The 15,662-nt window shown below is 40.9% G+C and overlaps 1 protein-coding gene across 8 annotated transcripts in view; it reads left to right on the forward strand.

The window, feature by feature from the left end:
- Rbfox1 (RNA binding fox-1 homolog 1) overlaps positions 1-15,662 on the forward strand; it is a 365,001-nt gene that overhangs the window by 326,804 nt on the left and 22,535 nt on the right. For 6 of the 8 annotated variants that reach the window (XM_038326053.1, XM_038326056.1, XM_038326057.1 and 3 more), the window contains one exon: positions 6,354-6,418. In XM_038326053.1, the coding sequence (XP_038181981.1) occupies positions 6,354-6,418 (65 nt within the window). Of the gene's footprint in view, positions 1-647; positions 691-6,353; positions 6,419-15,662 lie in introns of all 8 variants that reach the window. The other 2 variants (XM_038326054.1, XM_038326058.1) reach the window with 1 other exon arrangement.

Consider the following 15,662-nt stretch of genomic DNA (forward strand, 5'->3'; position numbering starts at 1 on the left):
CCTCTCCCACCTCCAGTGAACGGCATGAAGTAGCCACATGGACAGCTCTTTCATTTACAGGTGTTCTCAGTCTGTGGGGCTCTCCTGAAATGAAGTCTGAGTGAAACATGGTTATCACACATAACCATCTTAGGTGCGCCCACAGACTCACTAGGGAAGGACCTCAGTGCGGTCAAGGCAGCTGGGAAGTGCCATTTTGCTGTGGGAACAGAAATGGCTGTCCCTGTAAACTGTTGATCTTGACCAACTAAGTCATTAACATCAAAACTGAATCCTCAGGTAAGCCAGAAATTCCCATCCATGAGGTAAAGAGAGAATCATCATACAGAAACTGTTGGGATGCAGATTAAAAGGCGAGAAGCCGTGAAATTATCCTTTCATCTTAAAAACAGAATGGTATATCCTGAATGCAGACCGCATGGTTTGGGCTCCATGATCACCTCCCTTAGAACCAGCAGTGTGGGGATTTGCAAGTCCAGTACTGGGCCATGCCTAGCCCCATTTTGGTTTGGGGGATCACGTTCAACACTGAACTAAGAGAAGCAAACTTGTAAATGAATTGCTCCAGGGTTGCTGTCTGATTTGTGCACTTTCTTTTATTTATTTCATTTTTGCATTGAAAACATTACATCTCTGTTTCCTTATAGAGTAGTGTATCAAGAGCCAGTGTATGGCAATAAATTGCTACAGGTATGAATTCCTGACTGACGGAAAAACACTCATCACATGGTTGTGGGTTTGCTCTGAAATTCTGACTAACAAGATGGTTCTTGGGAGGGCAAGTGTTCTCTAACAGAGGGAAGCCTTATCTGAATTTTCCAGTTTTAACACAGATTCATCTCTTACCTTCTGACATTTTTCACAGTGGACTGGAGACACTTCCTTCCAGATACCAACACTGTGTCTGTACACTTGGCTCCATCATGAATATGCCACAGTAGAGGTCTAATGTGGCTTTTAATTTCTTGAATTATAAAAATTTAACAGTCAAAAATAAAAAAGGGCCAGGAAGATGTCTCAACAGACAAAAGCGTTAACTACTAAGACCTAACAGCCTAATTCAGTTTGATCTGCAGAAACTAAGGTAGCTAGCCAGGGAACGTGGACTCCTGAAAGTTGTTCTCCGACCTCCACCTACATTCTGTGGCATGCTTGCACACCAAACACACACTCACAACATGTACACACACTAATTAATAATAATAATAAATTAGAAAGAAATAATTTTCAGATTAGGGAGATGTCTCAGTAGACAAAGCCCTCCCTGTGTAAACATGATACCAAAGTTTGAATTCCCCAGAACCCAAATAAAGCTGGACACAGCACCAATTGTGTGTCATCCATCACTGCTACAGAGAGATGTGGGGAGGAGACATGGGCATTCCAGGGTACTCACAGGACAGCATTCTGGTGTACATAGGAAGAAGCAGAGAGGTGAAAGGCAAGGGCCAACACTCAAGGGGACGTTCACATCCATACCATGGCACATGTACACACACACACACACACACACACCATGAGGTGGGAGATTAGAGGTTTTGTTAGAATCAATTTCTCCATAATCGTTGGCTTTTCTTAGAATACACTAATCTTTCAATCAAAATTCTCTTATACTTCCAGCCTGAGGGGCTGCAAACCTTCCATCTTCTATAACTCACCACTTTTATTATAGATGGTTAGAAATTTTTCTTTCCAGTTGCCAACCTTATTTCTCATTGCCAAAGAAACACCAAAATGGGTAAATTCATAGGAAGTAAAAAGAGAAAAAAATTCAACACATCTACCGCTGGCCAAGGGTCTTAAAATGTGGTCTACAGCTAATCTTAAAACTGCCATGCAACTGGAAGATGGTAGCATAGATGGCTCCACGGCCCAGGCTTGTCATCACAGCATTTGAAAGGCAGAGGCAGGAGGATTGAGAGTTCAAGGCTGGCCACAGGGTAAGTCAGTATTAACCATGGGCAGTTAATGCAAGCCTGTGTCAAAACAAAAACTCAAAGGAAGACTTTGGTTGTAGGACAGTGAAGGAGCACTTGCCTAATGTGCATAAAGCCCTGGGTTCAACGTCCAGCAATATATATATATATATATAATATATATATATTATATATGTACATATATATGTGTGTATATATATATGTATATATATATCACACACACAAGAGTATTTGTGTGCATAGAATAGATTAAAACTGCTGTACGTTTTTCTCATTTGGTTTAGGGAAGGAAAAGTCGCCTGTCAGTGACACCTTTCACCACTAGACCTGCAGCTACCAGGTTCAACAAGACCTGTGTCTGCGGTCCTTAAACAGGAGGCAGACTTCATTCTTCAGACATCAGCACTGCACCACGCAGAAGCTCTGCTTGTGTTCAGCAAGCTGCAGAGTACAGAGCAATGCGACTCACCCGAGTCTCCTTTTTGCAAAGCAAATTAAAGCAGTTTTATCTGTGGGCCATTTTACAGCGTGCGCATGTGCCCCAAGTTAGCATGCAGCTCCACTCTTGCTGTACCGTGGGTCTCATGTAGAAGAGTATTAGGAAAGACAACACACAGTGAAGAGAGGTGGCCTGATCGAGCTGCCAAATCCTTTTCACCCCATTCTCACACACTACAGCCACCAGCCCATAGAGGCTTACATTTAAATTAGCTAGGAGTTGAGGGGAGCCTCCTTTGGTGAAGTCCTTGCTTTGTAAGCAGGAAGACCTGTGATGGATCTTCAGAACTGAGGGGTTTTGTGTTTCTCTTGTTTTTGTTTTTTAAATCCAACCATGGGGGCATTTCTTTCTAACCCCAGAGACAGAAAGGCAGACAAAAGCATCTGTAGGGCTTGTTTGGCAAGTCTGATACTAATGAGAGCCCAGTCTCAGAAAAAAGGAAAGAAAAATAGAAGGTTTACAGTACCTGAGGAGATTGTCCTCTGGCTCAAACACATGAACTCTTGTATGCACACTCAGCTGCACACACATGAACACACATTAATTCACTTAACTTGTGCAGCATACATTAATTCATTTGACAATAGTTAATCTGGTGTAACTGTAATCCCAGTGTTTGGGAGGTGGAGTCAGGAACATCACAAGTTCAAGGCTTGCTTAGCTACAGGATCAACTCGAGGCCAGCTTTGAACTCATGAGATACTACCTCAAAGTAACACATAAAGTTTTAAAAAGGAGGGAGGGCTTGAGACATAGCTTAATGGTGGAACATTTCACCAGCGTGTACAAGATCCTAGTACCACAAAATAAATGATAAGGTGAAAGCAAATCAAATTAATGAAAGTTAATGTAACATAACTAAGTTAATTAACAATATTGTCCCCGCATTTCAAGTAATAAGAAAACACCTAAGACTGTCGGCCACCACGCTGGACAAGAAACAGGCAGAGCATTGCTGTCACCACCACGTGATCTGTTTGCCAAGCTCAAACCCACCTCTCTTACTCTGAACCTATCAGCAGACTAAGCTATGGAGTCTGAAGGATACTTGGTGGAAGGTGGAGAGATGGTGCTGCAGTCACCAGTGCTTGCTGCTCTCCAGAGGACGGATGTTCAAGTTTCAACCTTGACTTGGGGCGGCTCAGACCACCCATAACTACACAGACTGGGTATCCAGTGGCCTCCTCTGACCTATATAGGCACATGCACACATGTGTCATACATTCACATACATACACATCAATAAATGAAAACATAAACTTGGATGGGGATGTAGCCCAGCTGGTACAGTGCTTACCCAGCACTCATGAAGCCCTGGAGATCTCCAGCTCCTTGTGAGCCAGGAATGGAGGAACACAGCTGTGATTCCAGCACCTCAGGGGATGGAGGCAGGTTATTAGAAATTCAAGGTAATTCTTAACTACAAAACAAGTTTGAGGCTAGCCTGGGCTATATTTGATCTTGCTTCAAAAAAAAACAAAGCAGGGAGAGAGAGACAGAGAGAGATGGAGACACAGAGACAGAGAGAGAGAGAGAGAGAGAGAGAGAGAGATGGAGACACAGAGACAGAGAGAGAGAGAGAGAGAGAGAGAGAGAGAGAGAGAGAGAGAGAGAGAGAGAGAATGAGTATTTGAAAGCAAAACTCCTAAGCAACAGACCAAATCTCAGGGTCCTGACCACTGTGGCTGTTTGGCATAGAAACTGATTTCCTCTCAATGCTGAAGCCATAAATAAATACACACAAATACACACAATAAAGAGATCATTCCCAAACTCTCATAGTTCATCTTATTTAGGAGAGAGGGAAGGAAAGGGAGAGAAATTGCAATCAAATTATAAAATTAAAAAGAAAAAGTAAAAAAAAAAGTTTTTTTAAAAGGCAGTGCCAGTGTGCATAGCTGCATTTACATTCCCATGACAAATGTCAGCCTCGTAGGCAATAAAGCCCATATGAGTTACTTCCGTTTACACTGTAGCCAAACTTCCCTTTGTCTAATTCCTGCCTGCTCTCATGACAGACCCTTCGGCGGATGTCCAGACGAAAAAATCTGCGTCCAAGGGCTTGCAGAGCAGACATTGCTGTGTACAGGTTCCATCATCACTTCTAATTTACTGGGAATCTGATATATCTGTGCAAATAACTTTAAAAATGTTTTGCTCTGGACAGACAGACACGCACACACATGCACACGCACACTTTATCCAGTTGTTGCTGAAGCCTCATAGTCATTGGCTGGCCAATCCTAACGGCTTCCTACCTCATTAAATTTAATGCACATACTTGCATACTTATATCATTCTGATAGATCATGAAAGCCGAGACAAATAGTCAGGCAGATTAAAAGAACCACGGTAGACACCTGGTGGCCTGCTTTCTCCATGGCCCATCGTTCCTCTTCTGGAGCTCAGTGCTGGGCTGACACCTGCCTTGTTTTTGTGACTTCTCAGCACATTTAATGAGTTCCTCCATTCCTCATTAGAGAGCACTGTGTTTGGAACACCAGGTGGTGTCTGGCTAAGACCTTTTTTGTTTTAAATTACGCATTTTTTTCCTTAAGGAAAGCTGTCAGAGAAACTCCCGGCTCTGTATTATTGGTGATTATCCACCAAGATGTCTTGGTTGTATCTTTACCAAGGCTGATCCAAAGAACAAATTTCCTGATAGAAAAACTGGCTCTTTTGAGCAATGACACACAGGATACAGGATTTCAGTCAGAAACATTGGAAAGACTGTCGAGCGCTACTACCCGTATGTTTAACGTTACTTTGGAGCCTGGCTTCATCTCTGTGTGTAAGGCCACACTTATGACCCCTGTCAACTTTGTCCTGCTGTCATTGGGCATCGAGCTGTCGCCAGCCCTCTGACATGCCACTCTACTCTGAGTTAGCCCCTCACTGTAAAGGTGAGGTTCCATCCAGCCCTTGAGGGACTGCAGTACTGAGCGTTCTCACTAGAACCTGAAGAAGCCCGTTGTCTCTTCTGGACTCTGGATCCAGTCTGTTAATTGTGCTGAGATCATTCCATGGTGGCTGACATATTGCCCTGGTCTGTTGAGCAAGATGCCGTTATTTTCTCAGTTTGATAATCAATGCTCCACTGCACACAATTCCTTTTCAATAAGCCCATTTGCTCTTTCTCTTTGCTTAATTGAACAATGGCAATTACTGCTACACAGAACTAAATGTTAATTATTTTCCTTTTCAGATTTTTTTCTCTTAATGATTTTATTTACAAATTGTAAGACTTTATCACATTTCCCCATCCCTGAACCAAATCCTCCGCCTGAATTTGTGTGGCGAGTAGCAGTGTGATGTTTTCAACTGAGAAGACAGATTTCTGACAGCCGTTCACTTTTGTAATAATTATGGAACATTAATAAAGCCTTCTACAAAGCCATCAGTGATTAAATGACTACACACACACACACACACACACACACACATACACAATTGCTAAGAAACTGACTGATCTTGTTTCTAAAATCAATATGATGCAGGAGAGCATCTAGTTTTATGAAAAATAAAGATAATATAATAAAATTTAAGTTAATATTTGGTAAGTTGTGGTAAAGCATGGTCAATTCTGGAAACCTGGAAAGTTCAGCAAAGTAGGAAGAATATTTATCCTCACCGCCAGACCATCACCATTAACACTTTGGTGTGTTTCCCTCAAAGGGCCTCTGGGTTCTGCCTCTGAGGATACATTTAGGACTCCTAACCTTTAACACACAGCCAGGACGGGTCTTCAGCCTCTTCTCTCCAGTGCTGTTCTCTTCCACTCTGATACTAAGCTTCCATTAACCTCAAGCTTGGATGGGAGGACTTGGGTACCTGCTTTTCTGGTGCGGGCTCCTCACCTCTGGGTATTGCTGAACTGAACTCTGCATCCCTAAGCCTCCTCTCTCCTTGTGTTTTAGGGTGGTTATACTGCATACCGCTACGCCCAGCCCACCCCTGCCACTGCTGCTGCCTACAGCGACAGGTACGGGTCTTCCTTCTCTCGGTGACTTGAAAACAGCTGGTGGGACAGGAAATTCTTATTCTTATTTGGTCTTGCTTGAAACATGCATGATTACCGAAGAGGAAGCCCCTGGAAATTAGGTCCCATGGTGAAGTTATGCACAGGCTATGTGGAGAGAACTCGGATGCTTAAGCCTTGCTCATTGTAAACTCCTCACCCTGACAGATGCAATGCAAAAAAGAAAGAAAGAAAGAAAGAAAGAAAGAAAGAAAGAAAGAAAGAAAGAAAGAAAGAAAAGAAAAGAAAAAAGAAATCTGCTCTATCTCTGGATAGCTGTTTTCAGGTCTCTTTGTTCCTAAACCATACATCTTAGACATGCAAGCACACACACACACACACACACACACACACACACACACACACACACACACACACACCTACCTGCTCAACCTTCTCGTGGCCTTCTATGTAAGACCATAGTTTCGCCTAATTCATAGGAAGAAAATGACAAAGTAATAAGCCTGAAGGTTCACCTCCTTCCCTCCTGACACCCAGGAAGGCTGTCACCTCTGCTCCACTGAATTCAAAATAAAGGAATGGGCAGAATACCCGGCTTCCATAAGGGGATTCATTGATCTTGGCAGTGCCCAGTACCCAAACTTACAAACATAAGCCAGCTTTCATTTGCACAGCACACCTCACATGAAGAATGGCAGCTGGAGGTACAGACACGTATTTGAGAAATGCAGAATTCCGAATGGATGTGTGTGACTGCCTTGGTCCCCAGGCTTTGGCGATGTGATGGTTTCTAAAACAATTATAACTATTTCTATATAGGTGCCTTGTTGGGGAGGGGGTAGTAAACTAGCCAACAAACAAAATGTGTGTGTCACCATACTGAATGCGACTTCCTGGCTCTGATCTCTGAGGACAGCAATGTGAATGTTCAGATGCTCGGCATGCATGAATGTCCCGGAGGGTGCTTATTCTCGTGATGACTGTCTTAATTTAATGATATGTTTCATGAATAAAATGATAATGGTAACGATTTGCATGTGTGGCTGAGGCATGCTGGATCAGACAGGTAAGCAAGCAGGCAAGGGATGTGGCCCATGAAGGAGACTGTCAGAAGACATTGGGATTCTGCCTGGCTTGCAGCCATGCAGCTCCTCTCGGTTTGCAGTGGTGCGCTTTTTCTGCACCTCCATCCATTTCTCACAACAAGTGTTGTTAGCTTGTAGCAGCTGCATAATTTTTCTGCAGTTTAATAAAGCAAAAGAAATTCCAGAATTTAAAATGCTGTACTTAGCTCCACGGAGAAACTTGTCATAAATGACTCTTTGGCAAGCCAAGGTGAGATTTGCTGTCTGGCTACGCACAGGAATTATTACTGTTTTCTCTTGAGCACTCAGAACACATTTTCTAAATTGTAGAGAATCTTCAAAGAAATCCAAGCCACTGGCCAGACACACTTGTAAATACATGAATTATCCATTTCCCCAATCATCAGTTGCCAAGATGCAAGATGCTTCATATAAATTGTTATCTTCAGTATTCTCTGACACCGGATTAAGAAAATTGAGAGGGTCAATAAGGCTAATAAAAATGATGACAATTTTGAAATACTTGAGATCATTCTACAAATGAAAAGGCTTAAATGTTATTAAATTCCATGCACTGAAGATCCACACAGTCTCAATTGTAGTGTGGCTCAGCTACAGCCCTTAATTATTTTTATGAAAATATCTCTAGATGCTAAATTCTCAAACGCCCACTTTGTATGTAATTATAATCATAGTAACTTTAGCCTGCTGTCTAATTATAAGAATCTTAAACAGATTTATTTCTTTGAGTGTTTTTCTTGCTTCTCCTCAGATTAAGTGCATCTAGCCCCAAGTTGAAGAAAGGTTATTTACAAAGATAGACTTTAAATCGCCTCTTCAATAAGATCAATTTAGACACTTGATCAAAACAAAGTGTTTAATACATTGCTTAGAGTTACTGATGAAGCCCACTCTCTCCCTTGCATCCATCTGAAACTGTCCAAATTCTCTGCATTGTGGAACACCATATATGGAAATATCTGTATAAAACCTGCAGTTTTAACATTACTAAGAGTTCTTATTGGTGATACATTCTACTGAAAAACACTCTTTCTTGAATTGGTAAATCTTTAATAACTGCAATTCCCAGTTTAGTGTAACAGTTGCGGCTGAAGGAATCCGCTAACTATATTCTTTTCCATGTAATTGGCCTCTTGCTGTTTATTAGAGATGTTTGAACGTTAGGTCCTCTCTGTTGCTGTGGAAATTGATTACTGGCTCTATTTAACTTTACTGTAAGCAGAATACTTGTCACCTATGGAATTATTCATTAAGGTAAATTCAGTAATAGGTGAATTACCAGAAAACAATCTCTAAAATAGAATTTCTGGTTTGATTTATCATTATTAAGTGGTGGAGCCTTCTTTTTAGTTTTTAATCAATGCAGGCAAGGAAAGGGCTTTATTAAAATATGTTCATGGGAAAATAGGGAATTAGCAGAAGAGCTTTTGGATCTCTACTAAAGATGGAGACTATCAGGGCAACAGTATGATAATCTATTTAACACTTTCATACCATAGCATCAGTAGTAATTAACTTCCTCTTCTCTGGAAGACAGATAGGAAGACAAAGAGATATAATTCCAAACCCAAAGAAACCCTTTCAAACTTGTAGGGAAATCGAAGTTGGGAATGGTTGAGAAATGGTCACTGGTTATCAACTGGACTCAAGGAAGCCCAGGAACAGACCCTCCCTGTGACCTATCTTCAGTCTTCTCCAAAGTGAAAATCCATCCAGTGGGCTGCCCCAACCCCTCCCATTCATAGAATTTTACCTTTACTCAACGCAAATCATACCCGTATAAAAGATTCAGGAACCCTTTGAAAACTACTGACCCACGCTAACTCTGGTGGTGCTGCCCGGAAGGTCTTTAGTGGGCACCTTGCAGCTCCCTGCCCATCATCTTTCTGCTTAAATAACCACATGCTGACAATCTCAGAGCAGCCCAAGAGGGTTTGGGTGTTGATGTCCTAAATAAGACCATCTGCTACGGGCCAAGCTTTTCCCAAATCACAAAGATTGAACTGAACATTATACCTTCATTGATGATTTGAGTGGAAACAGAATAAACAGCTTTCCTCGACATTTTATAAACATTTGGTAAACACTTGACCTGATCAACTCTTTGTTTTGTTCATCTCGCTTTGATGTAATGGAAGCCAGCTGTCCAGACTCTCAAGGAGATTGTTTTCTGAGCTTGAACCAATCAGAGCATGGCGGTGGGGCCTGTGGTCATCTGGTCATTGCATGCTACTTGGTGTTGCTGATGTGTCTGTGGTACATGTTGGGTTGGATAGGTCCATCACATTAGCTCCATGAATGGCTTGCTTGGAATAAGCCTGGGGTACAGGTCTCTCTTTACTGATTGGCTCTTGGTTCCTGTGTTTTATGGCTTGATCCTTGTTGCATCTTTCGGCTGTCCAACTGGGAGGTGGGAAGTGGGGAAGGTACCCTGTTCAATGAATTATGCTACTCATATCGGGGGAATAGATGTGATGTGTATATAGCATTTGATGAAATACTCTGGCTAGAAAAAAAAAATCCCTGGCCATGCTTGCCTGCTTGCTGATACTCTAACACCCCCTAGGGATTGGGACATGAAAGTGTCCCTCTACGTTACGGAAGAGAATAGCTAGACACAGGCAGGTTACAAAAGAACCAAGGACAGGATGTCTTACTGTCAAGTTTAACAACAATATGGCTGTAACTGAGACCATTTCTTCTACCAACTGAAACATGATTTTCCTTTCAAACAAATATAGCTACATTTTGAAAAGTAAGATAGTGCATAATACTGAAAATTGAGGCATAACAATCAATCACTTAGGAAGGAAAATAATTTCTATCATGTTCTGTTTAGAGTAGAGGGATCTTCTCAATGGAAATTTAGTGTCCCAGCTGACACTTTTAGAAAATATTGTTATGTTAAAAATAATTTTTATCAAATAATTTTTATCCTAAATTTATTTCCCTATATTTTTATTAAACTGAAAGTTTTTGAGTTGGTATACTACATAAAAATACATTTTTAAGTGACCAAAAATATATGTTCCAGAAGGTAGAGTGGAATATTCACAATTATGTAAAGGTATCTTCTGGGTACGAGATGCTCATTGAAAGTCAGACAAACCTATAAGCCTATATATTTATTTGCTCTAAAGATCAACAAACGACAGAGTTGAATTGACAAGAAAGTGATGAACCAGGAACACAGGTGTCCTTAGACTAAGCGAGGAGGCTGCAAGCAGCAGGGTTCCACTTTCAATTTATTCTTCTTCATTTTCTGAGCCCTTAAAGTTTTATTGTTTTTATAGGATAAGAAAAGACAGTATAGTATTGGCAATTCCATAGAGATCAACCTAATATAAACCCAAACAAAATTTTGTCATCTTACACACTTGTATGGAACTTCTAAGAGTTTTGGAAATAAATCTCAGAACAAGAAAGCCAGGACCTGTGGAGCTTAGGCAGTCACATGATGTATGCTAAGCACCATTCAAACCAGGCACTCCGCAGCTGAAAAAGAGGGGGTTCATTTCAGAGAGATAGATTAGTAAATTTTGTAAAACTTAATAGGCACAAATAGGCATGTCTTTGGTATAAAATTTATAGATGATAGGGACAGAAATGCCAAACACATGTAAATGGGAGATAGTTGGCTGGCTGGATGAGAATAGAAATTGATGGTACTTAGATCCATGGGTAGGTGGGTAAAGAAAGAAGAAAAGAGAAGCAGGACATGCAGAGGGAGGGAGGGCACAAGAAATGAAAATGGAAGTGCCAGCCAGGCGGTGGTGGTGCACACCTTTAATCCCAGCATGCCAGTAGCAGAGGCAGGTGGATCTCTATGAATTCATGGCCAGCCTGGACTACAGAGCGAGTTCCAGGACAGGCTCCAAAACTACACAGAGAAATCCTGTTTCAAAAAAAAAAAAAAAAAAAAAAAAAAAACGAAAGAAAGAACAAAGAACGAAAGAGGAAATGTCAAGAGCAACATACCATCTTTTCTCTCTCTTCCATTTCATCATGAGCAAATCTACATAGAACAGAAAGAAATTCTTATGTAAAACTTTTGTCTGAAGACTAATGCAGCTGAGTGATCTGAGTCCTAGCACAGCCCCTCAGTCTATCTTAGGAGCTATTTTCTGGATTCTGATTTAAGATTACCGAATTTCCACCATGAAAATAGGCAAATAGCTTCATTTAAAATGATAAACCATTTTACTTAGCATCCTTATATATGTATATGTACACACACACACACACACGGAAAATGTTGGGTGTTGGCACCGTAAAAGCAAGAAAGCAGCCTGAATAAATAGCTCACCAGCTAATACATTTAAGGATGTTATTATAGAAAGATTATTTCACAAAAATTACTGTATCATCTGAACTTGATGATTTTGTACTTTCTTCTAGCCATACATTAAAATATAGAGTTTAATATATAGACCGTGTAGAATGTTTAATTAGAACAGACAGCACAGAGGAGTAGGGGCATTTCATGGTTTCTCAATTCTTCCTTTTCAAAACAGGTGTGATAAGAATTTCAGCTAATCCAGAAACTAGAAGCAAGCTTCATGCCTGTTCTTCAAGGCATGTGTAAGGGTGGGGCTAAGTTCACAGACACCCTGCCTTCCAGGGCCAGGAGAGCTGGGAAAGTGGAATACAGCCTTCAGCTCTCTCTTTGAGGTCTAGGGAGTTCTGCCTGTTTTTCCTTCTACCATGCGGCTAAAATGCTCTTCCCCTAATAATGAGCCACAGCACAACATGGTACCTTTGTGTCTTCTTCTGTTAGTTTATTCTCTTTCTGGACACTGTGTTGGGAAAATAAACCCTTACAGTGGTGTGAGGGCTTCCTGGCCACATTTCAATCTATTTAAGAAACTCTTGAGAGAACCTAAGGAGGGTAGGACAAAACATGGTCATGCCAAACAAGAATGATACTCCCAGGTTAGCAGAGGGCTAAGGGGATAGATAGGTCATGAGGGCTCAGGGCAGACCCAAGAGTATTATGTGGCATGGCCCAGTGAGATAAAGCCACTTACGTCATTCTTGACTTTCAGGCATGAAGTGGTAGTGAGAAGAACCCTTTTCTCAGTCGCCTATGAGAGCAACTGACTGAAGTTGCTCTTGGTTTTTGTTTTTTAGTCATTTCTGTCACTGTGATGAGCAATTCTAGTTTTTCTTTTTCAAACAAAAGATGCTCTGTCACCTTGTAACAGGAATGTAGCAAGAATGAGTCACCAGTGTCTTTATTTATATCCGTTTGTATCCCCAAGCCTCTGCTGAAAGTATAGTCAGAATTTATTGAATATCTGTATTGAAAACATTCATACGTGTGCATGCTCACATGCACACACAGGTACATGTGCATCCATATGTATTTATGCACATTGTCTTATTTTTATGTCTTTTTTAATTTAAAGTTTATTTCCTTAACAGGTTCAGTCACAATTTTGAGTGACACACAGCCCCTTCAAGAAAAGAAAGAGAAGTTTCTTGTTCTAGAAAGTTCTTAGATATTTAAAAGGAACACATTTCTGATAGAATTATGCCATAAGACTGAAATGCCAGGCAAAAGCAAATTCTTTAATAAGCCATGTGCACATGTCACTGCTTTTAAAAATTGTTCTGATTTTACATTCTCCAAAAAGTTAGGACTAGGCCAATTCTACTTTCTCCCAACATACCCTTTAACTTGTTATTGATTTGATTGGAGAACACTAAGATTATTCTGACATCCTAACGAAGGAAGCAGAAAGCAATTGAAATTTGGGTCTATGGATGCCAAACTGAACAGCAAGGAGCAATACTGATGCTATAAAAGACCTATTTTCCAGTTTTCTCTGATTTTTGACTTGAGGCCATTCATACACATGCATTTTCACATGTTTATACACACATACATACTCACACATAGTCAGACACACAGACACACACACAGACACACAGACACACAGACATACACACACACACACACACAGAGAGAGAGAGAGAGAGAGAGAGAGAGAGAGAGAGAGGGTTATCTCAAGCCTTAAATGTGCCCAAGTTTTGCCTCAGAGGCTAATTACCTTTTAGCCATAACTTACCATAGCTTCTCTAGTGTGATGCACTGTTGGATGAATATGTAATTGAGACAGTTAAAAAATAGGCTTGTAATAATCCACAGACTGGACCAACAAGGGGCCAGGGAGAGATTAAGGACATTCCAAACCCAACAGACCATGGCTGTCATAGCCACGTGGGGAGCCACTTCTGCAGGTGACAAGACAAGGTATAACAGCTCCTTTGGTCATGCCATGACCTGATTACATGCTTTTCAGGTTGCAGATCATTGGCTTAATGGGTCACAAAAAAAAAAAAGCAAACGAAACCCATCTCTTAAGTATTACCATCATGGCCCTTCCACTGTGAATGAATGCTTAGAAAATGTTCACTTCCTAGAGGTAGGTCAGAAACCTGTAGTGAGAATACAGACTCTACAGCCTCTGGGTGAGCCTTTTCTACTACCAGTAAGAGTAAACTTGGTAATGACTTTTATCCAGCAGAAGAGAAGGATACATACTAAGGTAGAATCTTAGCTCATGGAATACTTATAGATGTCTCCCCCTCAAACCGGAGCAAGAGGACCCAAGTTCAGACTCCCAGCAGTCATATGAAAGCAAGGCCTGGTGACATGCACATGTGATCTCAATGCTGGGAAACAGCCAAATCTGAAGACTTTACTTGAGAGCCAGCCTCACTGAAATGCCAAGCTCCAGATTCAGGGAAGAACTTGCCTCAGCCACGAGATGGAGAGTGGTTGAAGGCCGTTCTGCTGTCAACCTGTGGCCCCATACACTCGTGCACTGGCGCACACACATGTGCTTACACACATATACCACACCTGTACATACACAAATTTCAAATCAAATTAAAACACTCAACTTCTTTGCCGTATTTTTCCTTTAAATGTTATTTTTATTGGGGGCTGACTTTTCCTTTCTGTTCTCTATTTTGACCTTAGTTCACTTGCTAAAGCTGTTATCTTTTAGAATGAGATGGAATTTTTCCATAAAAACTCTCTCCTACTCTTTCTAAGGGTATCAAATCAAGTTATGACCCGGTGCCTAAGAGCACAGCTTGACTTCCAGAACTGGCTGCCACTGGCTTGTGGCATCTGAGTTATTTCTATATCTGTATGTAGCCATTTTATGCAAAAAACTCATCTGACAGAAATGAATGATGATTTTTTTTTTTTTGGATTTTTCTCACCAGTGAGAACACTGTGATTGATTCTTCAGGAATTCAATGCTCTTCAAAACTGTGGTGCATTTCATACTTAATTAACATACAGAACAGTTAGAAGGAAACCTACTTACTGTCAGGGAGATGGGATGTTGGTGGGAGAGAACTGAAGAGACTTAATTAGCGAGCTGCCTGGCCTTGCATCGGGCTCAGTTTTGCTATGCAATAATGCATAATGTTTAGACAGAGAGTAGATTCCAAGGAGTTCAAATAATTAAACCTAAGTGTTATTCAAATAATTAAACCTTAGCTATCTTCATAATTTACCTTGAAATGCTTTAGCCAGAGATAGGAGAAGGATGCCACATCTCTGATAACCTTCACCCATCTTTCCAGACACCTGTTATTGTCTCCTCCTTCTCCTCTTCTTTGGTGACCTCCTAAATGTTTGGCATCTCTCACAATATATTCCCTTGTGACCACCTGCTTCAACTGGCCTCTGGCCATATTATTTTTTTAACCCCCAAGGTCACAAGAAGAGAAAGTGGTTCCCATGTTAAGATCTTGTCATTGACTGCATAGTAGGCTGGCGTCAATATAAAACAAAGCCTGCAAGGACTGCATCTGGTTACTTTGGACATAATTGAGCCTTAGTTTTCTCATCTACTCAGAGGACAGATCATACAGACCCATTATAAGAATGAGGCAAATGCTATAAATTGATAAGCTGGTGCAAATGTTATTAGTTATGTAATTTCTGATTGATGGTTGTCTTAGAGATGATTCACTGTAATTACAGGCTTGATGGAGGATTCAGCAATAAGTTAACTCCATTTAAATTCTGAGATGTTTTTCTGCCTGATCATCTCTAAGACTCACAAGAACAGCATTATGCTGAGATTCTACATGATGCTTAGTAGCTCACAATAGTA

The sequence above is a fragment of the Arvicola amphibius genome, chromosome 4 (assembly GCF_903992535.2).
Source record: "Arvicola amphibius chromosome 4, mArvAmp1.2, whole genome shotgun sequence".
In the NCBI taxonomy this organism is placed as follows: domain Eukaryota; kingdom Metazoa; phylum Chordata; class Mammalia; order Rodentia; family Cricetidae; genus Arvicola; species Arvicola amphibius.